The sequence below is a fragment of the Lepisosteus oculatus genome, chromosome 4 (genome assembly GCF_040954835.1).
Source record: "Lepisosteus oculatus isolate fLepOcu1 chromosome 4, fLepOcu1.hap2, whole genome shotgun sequence".
Taxonomy (NCBI): domain Eukaryota; kingdom Metazoa; phylum Chordata; class Actinopteri; order Semionotiformes; family Lepisosteidae; genus Lepisosteus; species Lepisosteus oculatus.
Genome location: NC_090699.1, coordinates 33,403,499 through 33,422,315, shown reverse-complemented (window position 1 = coordinate 33,422,315; position 18,817 = coordinate 33,403,499). Strand labels below are relative to the sequence as shown.

General features: G+C 37.3%; 1 protein-coding gene across 2 annotated transcripts in view; it reads left to right on the top strand.

Annotated features, from left to right (window-relative positions):
• The first annotated feature begins 502 nt into the window (after nucleotides 1–502).
• Nucleotides 503–18,817, top strand: part of herc4 (HECT and RLD domain containing E3 ubiquitin protein ligase 4) — a 29,765-nt gene continuing 11,450 nt past the window's right edge. The window contains exons 1-13 of one of the 2 annotated variants that reach the window (XM_006630724.3): nucleotides 503–915; nucleotides 2,366–2,498; nucleotides 4,815–5,111; nucleotides 9,178–9,337; nucleotides 11,237–11,313; nucleotides 12,871–13,092; nucleotides 13,440–13,531; nucleotides 14,234–14,364; nucleotides 15,002–15,162; nucleotides 15,904–15,980; nucleotides 16,317–16,441; nucleotides 17,566–17,625; nucleotides 18,330–18,441. In XM_006630724.3, the coding sequence (XP_006630787.1) occupies nucleotides 4,886–5,111; nucleotides 9,178–9,337; nucleotides 11,237–11,313; nucleotides 12,871–13,092; nucleotides 13,440–13,531; nucleotides 14,234–14,364; nucleotides 15,002–15,162; nucleotides 15,904–15,980; nucleotides 16,317–16,441; nucleotides 17,566–17,625; nucleotides 18,330–18,441 (1,443 nt within the window). In that variant the 5' untranslated portion in view covers nucleotides 503–915; nucleotides 2,366–2,498; nucleotides 4,815–4,885. The remainder of the gene's footprint in view (nucleotides 916–2,365; nucleotides 2,499–4,814; nucleotides 5,112–9,177; nucleotides 9,338–11,236; nucleotides 11,314–12,870; nucleotides 13,093–13,439; nucleotides 13,532–14,233; nucleotides 14,365–15,001; nucleotides 15,163–15,903; nucleotides 15,981–16,316; nucleotides 16,442–17,565; nucleotides 17,626–18,329; nucleotides 18,442–18,817) is intronic. The other variant, XM_006630725.3, reaches the window with a different exon arrangement.

Here is an 18,817-nt window from a genome sequence, read left to right as displayed (position 1 = left end):
GACTACTGTGACAGTGCTTAGCCATTTGAATAATAATACGAAGAAAATCGATAAGGCCTGTTGGTACAGTACCTCATGATTATTTCATTGAAATCAGTGTAAATCCATGCGCGTACGATAAAAGCTTCAGTTCAAATATGTTGACTAGCAATGCTTTTACTAATAATGCAATACTAATAACTACTGGTCATGGTGCTGTACTGGTGCTGTACTGCTGTACATTCTAAGGGCAAAAATTACATTATGTACATATAAACACCACATAATTCTGATTTGTATTTAATCTGCGTTTTATTTTAAATAACAAAGGTAAACAAACTGCAGTTAGAGCTACACAACACATTAGTGTACACCGTACCGGTTATAATCCCCTTTGAGGCCCGATCACGACATGCTGTTTAATCATTTTCAATCTGTTCTGGGTGAACGTTTAAATCGTCCACGTCTCCAACTGTTCCGAACACAAAGGCGTGCCATCCCTGCAGGCCCCGTACTGAAACAGCCTCACGTCTTTAACACAAGCCCCAGCACCTTCTGGGTGCTACAACGCATGAGTACTTTGTAGGACAGCTCTGCAACAGCGCCGACAGAAGTCTAGAATTTGCGAGAGAGCCTCGGAGGGGAGGAAAGAGCGCGTTGTGGGTGTTGCTGTCATATCGTCACGTCCGGGGCAATGATATGAGCTGTAGAGTATATGCAGCTTCTAGAAGCAAATTCATAACATTCAGAAAATAGAAGAAGCTCCTATATTTTCTCCTGTTTCGTCAACTCCCTTACAGCAATTGTTGACCACGGCCTCAACTCGCTGTTGTGCCAGGAGGTGTTTGCAGTGAGAATAGTGTGGGACTAACGTAGAAGACAAGACAGACAAAATATTCCCCATGGTGGTGTAACACTGAACAGACACATTTTCAGGTAAGATTAAATGCATCGAGATGATGGTGTTTAGTCGTAATAAAAACGATAAGGTACAAGCTAAATAGATTTTAGTGCCTGCATAGAAGTAATTTGGATATTGTTTTTTTTTTCTTTAAAATAAAATAGGAATAAAGCTGTTTCGTGTTATGCTGGCTGGCAGATGACCCCGCTTTCTGTATGTAACACTAAAGTTATGAACCTGTCAGTGTATAGTCAATGTGTGTGCATGTATTTGCGGAATGAATTCCTACCTAAGAGTAAGAAGTCTGAATGAACTTCGTTTTTGCATCTAATACAGAAACAAAATGTAGCTGTGCAATTCTCCTATGTTAGGTGCTTATCTTTTCCTGCCTTAATAAAACGGCGATCAATCAAAAGCATTCAAAGTAATGCCTAACACATGCATAGGAAGAAACATTTTTATGTTAATGTGGAAAATGAATTCTATCGTAGTAGGCTAACGCTGTGAGGCCTGTAGTTCGTCCTCTCAGAAATATCTTGAACTCCTGGGACTAGAGGCGGTCGTAACTAAGCAGTAGTGGTAATGTCTTCCCTTGCAGTCACAGGTAAAACTGTAAAATGCCTTACGTGAAATTTAGAAGTAACAGGGGCTAAATAAGAAACGCGAAAAATTTCATACTGTACAGGACTGTCAGACAAGCAAGTGCCAAGGCTATTGTGAAGTCTGTTAATCCAGGGAGTCGCTATCTGTCGCAGCCGCATCATTTCGCCACAGTTCTGGAACCTTCAAGTTGCTGCTGTGCTGCGGGGTTAAAGTTATCCTGTGACTCAGGGTTGGCACTGGGCTTTAATAACTACCAGCGAGGCGACACGCCTGTAGTGAACGCTAAACACTCGCTTAACTGCGCCGATAGTGTTCAGAAACGTTCGTCGTGGTACCTCTCCACACACACTCCCGATTCCTATACCAAGAGCAACGACGTACTGTATCGTTACGTTGTTTAAATGACATCTTTCGTTTCTTCAGAGCCTGCTGAGAAGAATAACCTGCGAAATACGTTCGAGAAACCTTGTACCTATACAGCTATAAACGAGCTGAAATCATCAAGTGTACAATACGTACAGCGTGTCTATGACCCCACACATGGCACTCGCCTATCTACTTGTCCCCCTGCTCTTGTGAAATCACATGACTTTATGCAAAGCGAGTTATACAAAATATAACGAGGTCTCGAATCATTTAGTGATCAGGGGGTAATTCTTATGTATCACTATGCTTAATTTAGTAATTAGGTATAGGCTGCTACTATTTTCATGTAGCTAGATGAAGTTTTCTCATTGGGCTGTAACAACTTTTGTTTTCTGGGAGTTTTTCTTGTTTTTCTGCCTTTTGTTGTCTGCCTGCATGTACAAGTCTTTCACTTACATTACATTTTTTCGCTTGCAGTTCAGTAATGCTAACACATGGTATGTTTTGTTGTTCCAGGAAACAGATGTACAGTTTTCAGGTGCCTCGTTGACTGGTGGCTGAATGAAAGAGGCAACTGACTTCATTCTCATACTGTCCAGTCAGTCAGTCTGACAACATCAGAAAGACAACTGACCAGCCAGTTGTCTTTGTAAGTAATTGAAAACAAGTTTCCTGAGTCATAGGCATTGCTGTACACCGGGCCTTACACAGATAGTGGAAACTGTCAAGAATATTGAATAAAGGTTTTAGGGGCAGTTAACATTGTCGTTGGTAATGTTCATTAAATGAATCTTTTTGTCTAAGGGCAGCTGTACTAGCATGTTGATTTAGCAGATGTGTGCAGGCCTGGATTTTGTGTGTTCATTTTTTGGGGGGGGTGTCTTTAGAACACCAGTACATGAAGAGCTAGGACAGAAACGCTGTTAAATTGAGCCAGGTATGCACACAATGAGTTGATATGGCTTACTGCGAGTTAGTTGGAATGAATCCTGCAGACACAGTAACTCTCCAGAATCAGCACATCCAGGTTGAAGAAAATAACGAGGCGTGGCCAACCTTAAGGCTTTAAGAGCCCTACTGCAGGAGGTTGTACAGTAGGTCTCCCTTAAACATTGGAAAAATTGGAACAACAAGGTTTGATCAGCTGAGCAAGTTATTTGATTGAGAAAGGTCAGAAATGGCCAGCCATTAATCCTTAAGAATGGCAGGCTGTTCATCATTTACAGTTCTAATGATTACTGAACAAACCAGCTGGGTGAAATGAAATTGATCCAAGTGCCTAGACATTGAAGATGCTTGAAGGGAGATCCATAAAACCTTCTAGATGTACCTCTCCAGAATCAGAGTTTCAGTAATTACTACCCAGACAAAAATACTTTGAAGCCTTAATTTGTCTAATGTTGAAATGGAGGTGGATGTCACAAACCTTGGCTACTTTGTTGTTCAGTTCCGTTTTCTTCAGGGCCGAAAACATGCTGCATTTGATGCAGTTCCTGTTGCAGTATTACACAGAACTAAGACCTGGTATGAGTGTTGCAATTTTCATGCAATACGTCAGTCACTCTGAATTTTTTCTCAAGTACAAATCTGTGATGTCATGAAATTGTTGGAGATTGAAAAGCCCTGTATAATTTTATAAAGTTTAAAAGCAAATTAAGATTATAATATTAACTGTACACACTAACCTTTTTATGAGTTTTTTAAAACTCATAAAAACAGCTAAAATTACTATTTGTTTTACATTGATTTATCATTGCTGTACTATACAGTATGTACAATCTAGGATCTGCATTTGGGTCATTTTATCATCCTCTAGGTCAGCAAAACTATGGAAACCCTCCTATCTGTTAATCTCTTCTTCCTAATTCTTTGCCATTGCTGACTTTGCTTACATGACAGGTCCATTTTATTTAACTTCTCATTTTCAGTCTCCATAAGTAATACAGTAGATTTATGGAAAAAACGTTTATAATAATCATACATAGTAACATATTGATAAAAAAGTACTGTTCTAATTTATTCATCTTTATCTGAATTGCAGTGACTGGTTTAATTTGGGAGATGTTATCCTGTGGTAAAGTTTTTATCATCCATCTATCCATTTTCTGAACGCTTTATTCAATACAGTGTCACAAGAGAGCAAGAGCCGATTCCAGAAAGTAATGGGCGCAAGGCAGGACACACTCCAGACAGGACACTAGGCACAGACATACACAAACACACACATGCACACACTCACATCAATTTTCCTAAAAGCCAGTTGACCTAACAGTATGTCTTGGAACTGTGGAAGGAAAACAGTGCACCCGCAGAAAAGCCACGCAAGTACGGGGTGTCATACAAACTCCACACAGATTACACCCTGGGTCAGGAATTAAACCCAGGGCCCCCTCTCTGCGAGGTAGCAATGCTAACCACTGCACCGTTGTGCAGTATCACTAGATTTTGACATTACCATTCTGAGTTTATTTGCTTTGTTTCAGTGACATGGCATTTACATCTTGTAAGTGATGGCTTAACTACTGGTCTGCTTAGTTCCCGAATGTCTCAACCAGTAAATGTGACAGCGTGGGGTGCAGCTGGACACGAGAGGCAAGAGATAACTTTTTTCAACAAATCTGGCTATGTTGTTATTATTATATCTGTGACTGTTTCTCCTATGGGGGAGCATAAAGCCATAGCAGAATAACAGAAACAAAAGCAAATTGGCAATCTATTTTTTTTACAAAGCGGTTCCTAGCAAGAAGGACTTGAGAAGCACTGATCTCTTTCTTTTAAAAGACCTTGATTACTTTCTTGTTCCCGAGTGCAACAACTTCCAAAAGACAGTACAAAAGTCCAACTCGGAACGCCAAAGGAGAAGGTTACTCCTGACCAAACGGCTCACAACTGGATGAGTTTTGCTGAATATCTTGACTGCAAGAGACACTCGTTTCTTCTCTGTTCTTGTTCCCTGTGCTTCCAGTGTTAGAGCAGCACAGTCCCGCTGGTTGTTGAACGTAAACGCGGGAACTGGCCTGGAGGAGGCAGGGCGCCATGCTGTGCTGGGGAAATGCTTCTTTTGGCCAGCTGGGTTTGGGCGGGATTGACGAAGAGATTGTGGTGGAGCCGCGGAACTGTGAGTTCTTCAATGGTAAGAAGGTCTGTGATGTGGGGTGCGGACGCAGGCACACCGTGTTTGTGCTGGACGATGGGGCCGTGTATACCTGTGGCTGCAATGACCTTGGACAGCTAGGACACGAAAAGTCCAGGAAGAAACCAGGTAAGCAGTGAGAATCCTTTTTTTTATTTCTGTAACACTGGTGCACACGATGAAGCCCAGGTCTACAGAAGATTTTGCAAGCAGAGTCCCGTTCAAGGATAAATCATTCTGTTCAGTTAAAAACATAAGAAAGGCCAAGTGGCCTGCTCTCAGTTGTAGCATGTCTGGCTCGTTTGGTAGTATGTAGCTAATTGATTCAAGGATCCTTATCCTCCTGTTTCTTGAAAGAAACCAGGGTATCAGCCTTAACAAAATGGTTGTATAGCTTGTTCCATTTCCCACAAATCTCTGAATAAAAAGTACCTCCTATACTTTTAAATGCACTTCTTCGTACTTTCCCTTTGTATCATTTATAAGAATGGGATGGTCAGTGATATGGTTGAATGATAGTGTGAGAAATTATGCCATCTACAGTATCATGTTCCATCAAATTCAGGTAAACATCAGGCCTGCCTTATGCCAGGTTGTAATAGTTAAAGCGGTATCCCAAGGCAATAAATAATGTTTATGTTATTTTAAAACAAAACACATGAATTGAAGGGAGTTCTCAAAATATGGTGTCTGCCTTCAAAACAAGTAGTACAACCTATGATAAAATCTCTTTCTCTGCAAACCCAGGTGCCAAACAAAAAATATCTCCCTATTCTAAAATGCACCCACTAAGCAGGACAGGCTATTTTAAACTGAGGGATTTTTTACTCAGGAACACCAAGTTCCCTAGAAGCTACAGAATAGAAAGCTCTCTTGTCAAGATTCAGAAATAGTACTTACTGTAGCTCCAGTCGGGTCTTCTGAGATGATCTTGAAAAAAGACCTCTCACCTGGCACACGTTTCAAGTTCTCTCCTTGTCTCTCTTGGGGTGGTTTTTCCCCCCTTTTTTCCTTTTGTTCTGTTGTCTTGAGCTGATTTTATGATGGTCCAGAACTTAATTATGGTAAACTAAGGTAAACTTTATGATTTTTGTGATCACAGTATCTGGACCCTCTACATCTGAGCTAACATCCCCTCTGCTTTGAAGCTGGAAATGTTTACACTGCCAGGTGTTACACACTCTATCTGAACTCTTAGACACTTCCTAGTCACTTACTGTATAGCAGTAACAAAAGGTACAAAACAAAAGCTGTACCTTTGAGATGTTTTAAAACAGTAGCAGTGAAGGTTAAGTGGCAGATTTTAAATATGTCTCTTGACTTCAAATGCAGACTTTTTCACTATATTCCATATTTTTATATTTTTCACTGTTTTCACTGATGGATTAGGCAGTGTTGCCCTACTGTGCAGGATAACCACTAATGGAAAACACAAAATATTATATAAATATGTGTTTATTTTCTAAGTGCTTTTGAAATTTCGCGATTTTCTGATTTTCTCTCATGTTTAGCAAATCCTCTCAGTTGTTTAAACAAACCTATTGATGTTTGTCTAATTAAAAAAGTCACATTAAAACACAGAATGTACCTACATTTTATTTAAAGCTCCATTGTTTATCAATGCACAATATGTATTGAAGCTACTGGATTTGTAAGAATGCCTATATTATCAGTCAGTTTTACACTGATGAACATAGCGTAATAGAGGAGTAAACTTTCAGGGAGAAATGTACTGTATGTCACCCAAAGACAGAAATTCATGGAAGGATCTTGGAAGCCTTTATTCAGCAGATACATTTCTGTTATTATGTACAGTATACTGTATTTCCTTAGTACTATTCCACATTTTATTCCAGATTCCAGCTGACTTCATAAAACAAACCCACATGGTTCTTCAAAGTGTAACCAGAGGGGCCTATAAAGGGTAGCTCCTGTCTATTCTTACAGCACAGCTCTGAAAAGATTCTGTTTTTTTTAAAGTAATAGTTCTGGCAACAGTTATTAATGGCAACTTTTTCACATCCCATCATAAACACATTTTGGAGTTGCTTTTTACTTAAAGTCTCCTTTCTGAATTGTTTTTCAAGTATACGCAATCTCCACAATTCTTTTTCTGAAGCTCACACTGTATACCTCGTTGTGTTTGCTTTTCTAGTGATAGTTTCTATAAGCAAATTAGCTCAATATAAAGGCAAATAATTGAATACGATTAGTAGCTTATGTTTCATTCTGTATATTCATTAGGGAATTGGGGATTTTATTTTCCATTTCTCCTTCAGATTTCTGTTTCGGTTCTGTGTTTTACCACCCTGTTTCTCTGTTGCTTAACTGTGCAGCACACCAATGAGGTGCTTTAGTGTGCTGAGGGGGAGGGGATTGCTGTCACACTGTAAATGCCTGTGATGACTAAGCTGATTCCATGCGTTCCCCATGCAGGTCTTTGCACATACAGCAGAATTTAGGGGGGGTTATACTGGTGTCTATCAGAAACAAGCAGGGAGAGCCCTGTTTCATTTTAAAATGCTCTTGTGTTAGAGAAAGATAACTTGTAGGATTATGCATGCTTACTTCCTTTATTGTCACATACAGTATGGCAAATTTCCTTTGCAGGTACGTAAAAAACATTTACATTTAACATAATGCGTCAATTAATAGGAAACACACCTGCATAGCATGAGAAAAACAAATAAGCAGCTTAAGTAATCATTACAGTTCATTATGTGTGAGATAGACCTGCGGTAAGTAACGTACTGTATAGAACAAAATGAAGCAGGTTAGTAGCTGTGGGAATAAAGGATAACTTACTGTAGTTCTGTTCCATTTACTGTATATATATATGGAATGAGTTCCATTTTATTGTGCAAGGGGTGGTCATGACAGTCAATGATTATATTGGCCTTCCTCACTGTTTGATGTAGATCATAATACTTGCTGTGTGACCTGATGCATCTATATTGAAGCTGTCCAGTTCACTGTCAAATTCTCAGCATATTGTTGCTCTAACTATAGTACAAGATTTGAGATCAAAGATTGAGACTGATTTTTTTTATAATACCATTTATACTAATATGTATTACACTTTATGTATTGTGCTAGTAGTGCAAAACTCATGTTTTTATATTAAAGTATCTAACAAAGTTAAAGTAATTATAATTTTTGGTAATGATTTATATACATGAAATGAGAAAATAATACTAAAAGCAGAAGGGCAGGCTTTGATTTTTTTAATCTGTTATAGTGTTATCCTCATGCTGCCTGCACAGTTACTTTTCCTTGTCTGTACAATACTGTACAATGTGTGTACACTTGCTAAAGAAAACATTGTGAATTTGTTGCAGTGACAAGGAAGATGCTCCGTAAAGAAATCAATAAGAAAGCTAAAGTGAATAAATTGCAGGGTTAATCTAGCACCAACCTTTCAGAGCTGTGCTGGGATTTGGAAAACTTGACTGGGCAGTTCTCAAATCAATGCTTCAGGAAAGTTGTATAGGTAATATAAACCCAATCAAAAGTAGCATTAAGTGTATGCAATTATTAAAGAGCCCAAAAGTTAAACAGGGAACTTTATTAACAGTTCGACATCATAAGTTTGTTTACAGTCCTGCTTTAAAAAAGAGGCATTTTTTTTCAAATTGTTTTCCCTTGCAGTTTTCTTGTAGTTCACTTGCACTTAAAATAAAGGGGAATGTTATCCCCCTGTAGCAGTGTCCTTTCAGCTCTGCCACCTTCTTGAATTTATTCTAGATTCGTTGATAAAGGATATACTTTTTAATCAGTCGAAACATGGGAATGATGAGTGGTGAAGTGGAATAACTGTGATAGAAGGTGTTTCTACAACGGATCTTGACCTTTTTGTTCCATAAAATCAAACACTATTCATGGGATGTTTTAGAAATATATTTTTATATTATGGAAAAAGTCTCATTCAAGCCGGCTTTATTTAGGACAAAATTCTGGGTATACTGAGAGTTATTTCAGTGACCAACATAAATTAGGTGTTTTACATATTTTTAAAACAAACCATATGGGGCTTCCTTGCTTAGTGCTCTGTGCGCTCCTTTGGAGCAGCAGAAGCATATGATTGTACACCTGTGTGCCCTGCAGTGGCCATCACAGATTACATAAACCACTGAGCGAGGTGTGAAGTAAAGTTGCCAGGAAAGGCCGGTCAGCTGGTGTCTCCTTGTGTCTGTAGAGCAGGTTGGGGCCCTGGATGCTCAGAACATTGTGGCAGTTTCCTGCGGAGAGGCCCACACGCTTGCCTTGAACGACAAGGGCCAGGTATTTGCTTGGGGCCTGGCTTCAGATGGACAGCTGGGCCTGCCAGGAGCAGAAGAGTGCATTCGGGTCCCCAGGTGACTCCTCTGCCTTCTCCTTGACAAGAGAACCTGACTTATAGTCATATTAAGTGACCTTTCTTTTTTGTAAAATTTAAAATCAATGTTATTTTTTTTAACATGCACCCACCCAGTTCAGCTATTCTGTCTTCATGTCTTAAGTTACAGCTATGACCTCTGTCCCTACACAAGGCATTGGAGAGGTACAAACATGCTCCTTCAACACACCCATTTACTGTAGCTATTCAGTGTTTGACCTCCTGCTGGCTCTGCAGCAATTTCCAGGAGGTGCATCTTTCACTGAAGTCACTGCAAACCTGCAGAGAGAGCCCTGAGTCCTTTCCAAGCAAAACTGGCCCTTAAAATAATAGGGCCAACTAATTTTCTCTTTTCTGGGCTATATGAGTTTTCAGATCACGGGTCTCTCTGGTGTCTTATGAGAACAGTTAATCTCTGTATTAATCTCTGAATACATATAATGTACTGTTCATTATATGAGCACTATTGTTTTGAACCCCAACATTCTCTCTCCTTGGGTCTTTCTGTTCGTCCTCTCTCCTTTCTTTCTTTTTATCCTTGCTGTACTGTTGATGACTCTTAATAATTGACCTTGAATTTAATTAACAAAGGTAAACTAGACAATTCCTTTGATCAATTTTTTAAACACTCCACCCCAGTTCCTTTCTTGAAGGTCCCAGGAACTGCAAATGTTGACGCTCTCTAGATATTGACCATTGTCTCTTAATTCTTAGCCAACCCAATAGTCCCCTCCAATGGGTGTAACAATATTGTTTTGCTCAGCTTTTACAAATTCATGTAGAGCTCACACAACCATTTATCCATATTTCTTTTAAGTCAGCTTAGAAGTTTCCTGGTTATCTTTTCTGTTTCAGATCTTCCTAATAGAGGCTCCAATAAGTATGTAATGTAACAGGAAGTGTGGAGTGTAACAGTGATGTATCATTGAAACTGGAAAACGGCATTACATACTGCTTGGCCAAGTAATCAGTATAGTTTTTCATGGTAGTGTTATGCATTATCCTCATAATTTTACTTGTTAGCCCTGAATGATATTTCACTTCTTTCCAATGCTTACATGCTGTTACAGTTTGTAATTTATATGACAAAATGTATAATGATGTCTTGTCTCATAATGAGAAGATACAGTATATGTTCTTCTCATTCTTGGTTGTAGCAAAAATATTGCATGAAAGCTTGACATGAATTCCAACTCTTTCACTTCACAGCAGGATTCAGATATTTTTATTTTCATTTGGATGACCCCAAACCACAGCGATAAATTGCTTCCTCTTTAATGTGATAACCACATGGTGTATAGTAGTATTTTATTAATATTATGCAGTAAGCCTGCATTGATGTCTGGTGATGGCTACAACCTTCCTTTGTGTGGTGATTTTCTGCTTTTGCTTGAAATAATTTAGCTAGTAATGCCCCACCACTTGTTCCTTCATTTTATTTTTGGAGAGTCAGTAATCAAAAAAGCTTCTGCAGTCCAGACTCTTTTGTGCACAATCTTAATCTTTTATTTACAATGTTCACTGGTGCTCATCACTTCAGAGGAAATGATGAGATCACAGCAGTATAAGAAACATCTCTTTTAAAATGGGAAATCAAGCCAGAATGTTAACAATATAAATCAAACCTCAGTGTTCACAAATAAAAGGCTGGGAAAACATTGTATGATATTTATGAAAATATGAGAGGCCAGGGCCCATACAGGAACCCCAGACTCCACAGTTTGTATGTGGTCTAGGTAAAATTAGCCATGTGTAGGAGGATCCACATTTACTGTAGGGTAAAGAACTGGACTCGAGCTGCCTCATTCTCCCCAACAGTTCTGAGCATGATTAATGAGCATTTTTTATAAACTCACAGTTATCTTCTGTTTATTCACAGAAATATCAAGTGTTTATCAGAAGTACAGATAGTCCAGGTGACCTGTGGATTCTGGCACTCCCTTGCACTGTCAAAAGGTACGTTACTAGAACATAATATCTGCTGAACTACAGCAATATCAGTGATAGGAGCCCAACCGGCATGCACCCAGCCTTATCTTCTATGTAGAAGCATTTTAATCATTGTAGTTGGTTGCATATTGTTAATATTATGTACTTATTAAAACAATTTAAATATTTTTTTATTTATAATCCTAAAAAGCACAGTGCAGTTTCACTCTTCCACTCTTAAGGCTAGCATGAAGGAGTGTGTATGAAAACGTCATCTGAAAACACTGGATTGACTTAAATTTCACAAGAATATAATTGAGGTTACAATCAGGAGGAGGCCATTCAGTCCATCAGTCTATTTGAACATTCTCAAGACTAATCATTTTAAACATTTGTCACCTTGATGCTCAACTGTTATTCAGCACCAAACATGTACTTACAGTAGGCTCTTAGGATCCTTGTTCTTGCCTCCCTTTCACCTATAGATCATAACAGGCTTTGTCATTTTACCCAGGCCCTGAAATGGACTTTTCTCAATTTTTCTTTACATCTTTACATTGTCATCTTTGGTGACTTGGGCTAAAGCAAATAAAAATAACTCAGAAACACTCCGAAAATAATTAAAAAAAAAACTCATAAAACTCTGTTTAACCTAACCGTGAAACCTAGCCATGTCATAAGTGGTAAAGTCATGCAGATCATATAGTATGTCAATCTAAGCATAAGGCAGGAGAAAGGGGGAGGCAACGATATACCTAAATTAGTTGTACAGGCAAAGTGCAGAGAGGCAAAGGAATGCTATGCAAAACACAGGAGGAATAGAGATGGTGCGGTCTGTTCTATTTCTTCTGCATGATACCTGTAATATTGGTTTTTCAAGGTTTCCAATATTACAATTGTAGTCATGATTTTGAGTAATAATTTCAGATGGTATCTCTTTTAAAAGCAACTGTTTTGTCAAGACAGCATGCAAACTACTGTTAACCAGTAGTTAACACAACTGTGAAATAAGGTAGCTGATTTCAAATTCAAAAAACTTTATTCTCATGAATATTAAATTACAGTGCTGCTAAATCAACAGCAATTAGTAAACATTTGCAACCACTCTGGACCATGACATTGAGGGGCTCACCTGCTCATTTTGTAAATCTGCAATAAGATGAAATCTGTTGAAGAAGTTAAGTTCCAAATTGCCCAGTTATGGGGATCATACATTTTAAAAGGCAAAGCAGGAAACCATACTATATACAGCAGCACAAACTGAAAATCGTTTTACAATGGATGCGACAGAGGTACTATTTGAGTGAGAACAAAATTAATACAGAGCCTTGAAATATTAAAAACATGGAAATGTGGTGAAAAAGTTTCCAGTTCTCTGTACCTGTAGTATGTTGCAGTTGTTTTTGTTTGGTCTTTCTTGTTCCAGCTCTTTTGTAGTCATTTTATCTGTCAGAAACTGAAAACTAATGCACTATGAATTCACTGAATTCTAGATAGATGACTGGGTATGTGTCCCAGAGCATTTGTAAGTTAAATAAAAGTTTTGTTTTATTAAATGATAAATCCATTAATGTATTTGTGTAGGTAGCCAGATCTTCTCCTGGGGACAGAATAAATATGGCCAGCTGGGTCTGGGCAACGATGCCAAAAGCCACTCATCTCCTCAGCTTATATGCTCATTACTGGGGCTCCCCTTTGCTCAGATATCTGCAGGGGGGGCCCACAGTTTTGCACTCACTCTCTCAGGAGCAGTGTTTGGATGGGGACGCAACAAGTTTGGCCAATTAGGACTAAATGATGAAAATGGTAAGACAAAAAAGAAATCATAGTTTTTTTTATTGGTTTAAATAATATTTTGTATTAAATATTCTGGGACTGTTTAGATGATTAACAGTCAATTGTTACAGTATTTCCTTCAAAGTAAAATACTAGTGAGAGGTTAAAGTAATCAAATTTAAGAGAAGTTGTCTGGTGTTTTTGTGGAAAAGGCTCTTAATTGAAGTTAAGTAAATGTACATGAATCCCAACAAGTTAAATATCTTGTTACGTCATGACCATGGACATGGTCTTTTATCTTGAAAAAGCAAGTCTGCCTGGCCATCATCCAAGATCCTACAACTAAGCGAGATAAAACTGAACTGTTTCTTTTCCAGACAAATATGTTCCTGTACTTCTTAAATCTCTCCGAACACAAAAGATTGTGTACATCTGCTGTGGAGAGGATCACACAGCTGCCCTCACAAAGGTAGACGTGCCATTTTCAGAACTGTTTTTCCTGTCCCAGGTTTGGCTTGTAGTCACTTGTTACCCCGCAAGGACTGGCATGACTACAGTGTTGCACTTTCAGTGTTTAAGAATATTTGCATGATACAGGTTTTTATATAGTGTTTTAGATTAGTTGTATTATGTATATATGGATTGTGTTATGTATGTTATTATAGTTATATTGCTGTTTTTTCACTTTGATTTAGTCTTATTTTAGTCTTACTTATTTTTCTATTGTTTGAATATTTTTGACTTTTTCCACCAAAGAATAGGTCCTGAAAATGGAAGCAGTCTATCTAATAGTATTAATTTGTCTTAATACATTTTCTTAAGAAAGACATTTCTTAATATTTTTTTTCTTTAAATTAATTAAAATAACAAATATTTCAAACAGAAGTGACAAACATAAAGAGGGTACACCAAAAATAGTAAGAAAAAAATTATATTAGAAAATAGTGTAGGACTTCTAAGTCCATTTGATAAAATCTTAATCTTTTTGCATTATTTAAGAAACTGACCCCTGTTCTTCAGTTTGCTTAGTGTCTTAGCCTCTCGAGGAGCACTTAGTGAGAAACGACAATCCCTGTTCTTAAGACTTAACATCTGCAAATACAGTATGCCCAATGAATACTTAATTTTAATTAGACCAGCCCTTTGTTTTTCTGTTTTTTCTGCGCTCTAGGAGGGGGGTGTCTTTACATTTGGAGCAGGAGGGTATGGTCAGCTGGGTCACAATACCACCAATCATGAAATAAATCCCAGAAAAGTCTTTGAGTTAATGGGGAATGTAGTGACACAGATTGCATGTGGCAGGTAAGTAACACACCTCTGGTACTTGTGGAGTAAAACAAAATTAGATTATCTAGCGAGAGGGTATCTTCTTAGATTTCAGAAACTTATTTCATCATGGCTAACAGGAAACACTGCATTTTGCATTGTAGCTTTTACTAATAGTGCAACCGGTGCTTCTACTTTATTAGCTGTCATTCATAATATGTGAAGAAGGGATATGCAGTATAAATGGTGACTTTTCATTAAATTTTATATTATTCATTAACATTAAATTCTAAAAAATAGAAGAGTAATTCTCACAATAGAAGAGGATTCAGAGAAAGAAGCAAAGGTTAATTCTGTACTGAAAAGTAGAAAGAAGATTCTACGACCATGCTAATTGATATCAATCGATGATGGTAAAGAGTTTTAAAAGCTTATCTGCATCCTTAAGATTTTTTTTGTGATGATAGAATCAGTTTTTTTCTTTACAACATAACTGGTGTGTTTTAATGATCAAGTATTATATTACTCTTAGTTTTCCCCGTTTCTTAACAAGAATATTTAAAGCAAAACATGTCATGTTTCACTAAAAGTTTGTACTATGAAATGTATCGTCAAATGAGTCTATTTTCTTGCCCAGTTGTGGTGGTAAGTGCCTCTTTTTTCTTTCTTTCAGGCAACACACTTTAGCTTTCGTCCCTTCTTCAGGAAAGATTGACTCTTTTGGTCTTGGAGGAAATGGCCAACTGGGAACCCGCTCAACATCTAACAGGAAAAGCCCCGCACCTGTGAAGGGCAGCTGGATCCCTTATAATGGACCATGTCCTCCAGATACAAGTGAGATAATCATGACAAAAATGGGGAAAAGTATTTTGACAAAGAATTTCACTAAACATTCAGTAGAGAATTTCCTTTATTAGGTCCAGGTCAGATATTACAGTATATTGAGTGATGTTTCTTGGCTTCAGAGGCGCACAATTCACAGGTTAGAATTAGCACATGACTGTCAACCAGGCTGTCCATACTTATGGTAATTGGAGCAATCATTCTTCAGTTTTATCTCTATGAGATCATGTCTGAAATCATTTCAGTTCAATACATTGGATCAATATTTTTCACCTTCTGCAGTGGCCATTTATCAACGGTAGCTGTTACTATGCATGTAGTCAGACATTTACTTATCCAGAGAGCTTGTTCAAGAAGGTTAAATGTGTTTCTATTTTGCCAAAAGCCAGGTTTCTTTTGGCATTTGGTTTTCTGCACTTTGACTGCCTTCATTAGAAACAGACATTTTCAATCACTGGTCTGGAAAGACTGAAGAAGTGGCTGACCTTGATGGTAGCACAGCCAGCGGAAATAAAAGAGCCAATATGAAATAGAGAAAATATCAATATTTTTAAGATGCCTCAATCAGGCTTGAAAAGGGTAAAACACTGCTTCTAGAGATGATTCACCTAGTACCTCACTGAAAATAGAACTATGTGGTCACAGATGATAATTTTTGTCCACCATAATAATCTGCTTTTAGAGAACTGCATGTTGTGGTTCAGAGAAATAGTGAATTAATCTGTTTTACAGATGTTGAAGAATGCTGTTGCATGAAGAGAGTGTATGCTGGTGGAGACCAGAGTTTTGCACATTATTATACTCCTCAGGTAGGTCCAAATTAATAACCATTGAGAACTGAGTTAAAAGTACAGTTTCCAATGCACAGTGAGATTTTTCAAACAGTTAAGACATAGAATACTTTAATTTTGAGTTTACAATACAAGCAGTTAAAATTTGTCTTCTGTCTGAGTCAAGAAGTTATTTGTATTTTTGTTTCATTTCTTTGTTTTTTACTAAAAGAAAGAATGATCACTTGGGAATTAATACTTTATTTGCTTATTATTAATACTGTTCTTCCTTAGTTGAGTGTATCCAGGAAGCATGTGCTGTACTATGATCCCATGTATAAATGTTATCTTTGTTATGTTATGTTATCTTTTAAGAATGCCATGCCTGCAGATGATGTCCGAGTCCCAGACCCTCGCAGGCAAATCTTTACCTTAAATGCTGACCTCATTCAGAGGTGGCTTAACCACGCACAAGGAAGACTTCCTCCTGAGATAGTCAAGTAAGAGTTCCTGGGTCAAGGTTGCAGTGTTACCAATGCACTCATATCTCGGTATCTAAACCTAATTTGTTCCTGAAAATCTGTTTGAAAGACAGGAGTTTGTAAATCAAAAATAAAGATTCCATTATTTCTTATGGGGAATACTCCACCTTGTTCCAAACCGAAGACAAGTTCACTCAAAAGCCACCCTAAACATATAATACCATATACCGTCAAATAAGCCAACTAGCTGTAAAATAATTAATGATATCATGTTTACATTTTTCATTCTTTCATAATAGATCACTATCCAAGTGATCGGCTAGAACGATGTGTATACTGTTGTTGACTAGTACACGAAATAATCTTTTTCTCTTCCTTAAAACCCAATAATGAACAGCAACTACATAACAAACACAAAAGAACACTTTAAAGATTAGAGCACTAACTTTCACGGTGATCATAAGCAAAGCACTGCTGCCTCACGGTGTCCTTAAACATAATGCCTTGCACCCCTGCAGAAACAAACAGCTGTTAGGTGCTGCTGAATTGAAATGTTCGCAGAAAGTTCTCTGCCGAAGTCGAAATTAGCTAGCGAAATTTCGTTCTAATAACGAATTACAAGGTAAAAATTCTTCAGTTTGGATAAGCGAAAATTTTGTATACCGAACATTCTTATACCGGGTATGAGTGTATTTGTACATTTCCTCAAACTGCAGAATTTTTTGCAGTATGTGTGATATGGTGTTTGCCATTCTTATTAACTCACAGTTATTGATTATTTGTTAATGCCTAAAATCTATGTAACACATTAGGTTTGATAAAATGCTCCATTACATGTTAATGGAGCTATGTTCAGTGTGTAGTGCATGCTTTGTGCATCATACCCAAGAATGATAGGCTAGTGAGTTGAGAATATCCACCATTTTGACCAAGCATTGCTAGAATACTTAGTATGCATCATTAAATTTGTGAAGTTTATGAAACATCTGAACTTTTACCTTTGTGGAGAAACATCATGAAGGTATTTTGAACATGGAGTACAAAACTTTCAATAATCGCTCTTATGTTTTGGACCTGAAAGTTTGCGCTTGTAAAACTGAATAAAAAATAACTGATATCCTTTTTTTCTTATATCTCTGCAGTGAGATTGATTTAGTGTTTTCCTCTGCAGGCTGTCTTAATGGAAGCTTCTTATCTGTAAGGTAATGCTGAACACGAAATATTTTTATTATTATTAAAAACATTAGTGTTAATAAATTATATTATAATAGCTTTGACACACCAGTGACTTCTACATATTCCGTTTTTTTTTTCTTTGCCAGTAATACTAATCCCACCTTTCAAAGATAAAGAGGAGCATGTTGGCATGCATAGTATTTTTTTTTCCCCATGTATAGAAAATAAAACTTGTATTTAAAGCAGTCATTTTCTATTTTACTTTTGTATTTTAATATTTTTCTCTAACACTCCTTTTCTCCACTTCAACTTCACTTTTTGTTTTGCTTTTACACTTTCATTTATCCACTTTAAAATTGGTACATTGTGCATTTTACAGAGTGAATATGTCCCAATACTTTAAGTCACTCAAAATCACTGGATTGAACAGGAGTGTAAACATGTTTTTGTTTTAAAAATCACATTTTTACTTGGAATTGCCCAAAAATAAAATGTATATAGTACTGTAGTTGGTCATATTAATCTTATGATCAAAAATCTAAAATGCTTGTTAAAGCGCAAATAACAGATTTGACTTTGCTGTTCCCGTAGAAAGCACTGCGTGATGGATATGCAATTCAAATAATAAATAACTATTAAGACCCTTGTTTGATTTTAGTTTTTTTTTACTGTAGAATCAGAGGATGAGCAGTACATTAGGGGGAAAATTGTTGTGGTTTCTTTTTCCCAGCAATCCAGATCACTACAAAACCAGCAGTAAATTCTCAGGGGTGGATATGAACACAGCACGTCTTTTATTTCACCGACTGATCCAGACTGATAACCCACAAATCAAGCAGCAGGTTAGTGGAGGAAAAACCCTTCAGGTCATGTAGACCCAATAAAGTGGTTACCTCAATTATGTTATTTCTAATTTTTCAATATGATGATAGACAGTCAGAAGGTCACCTTTATCTAGTTTGTCTGAACCATTAAATAATGCATGTTTTATCATGAACTGAACAACGTCTACGGGGTCATTACTGACATATATTGATTCATTGAATTTATTTAACGCTCTGAATTTTTTTGAATGTTTAATTGATATAAAATGCATCACCTTGCCTACTTTTCGTTTCAGAGAAAAATACAAAATACAATCTAACCCTAACCCTAAAGTTCAATTGAGAAATAAATGAATACATTTAGAAGCTTTCTTAATTCCAGTTGTCATGGAAT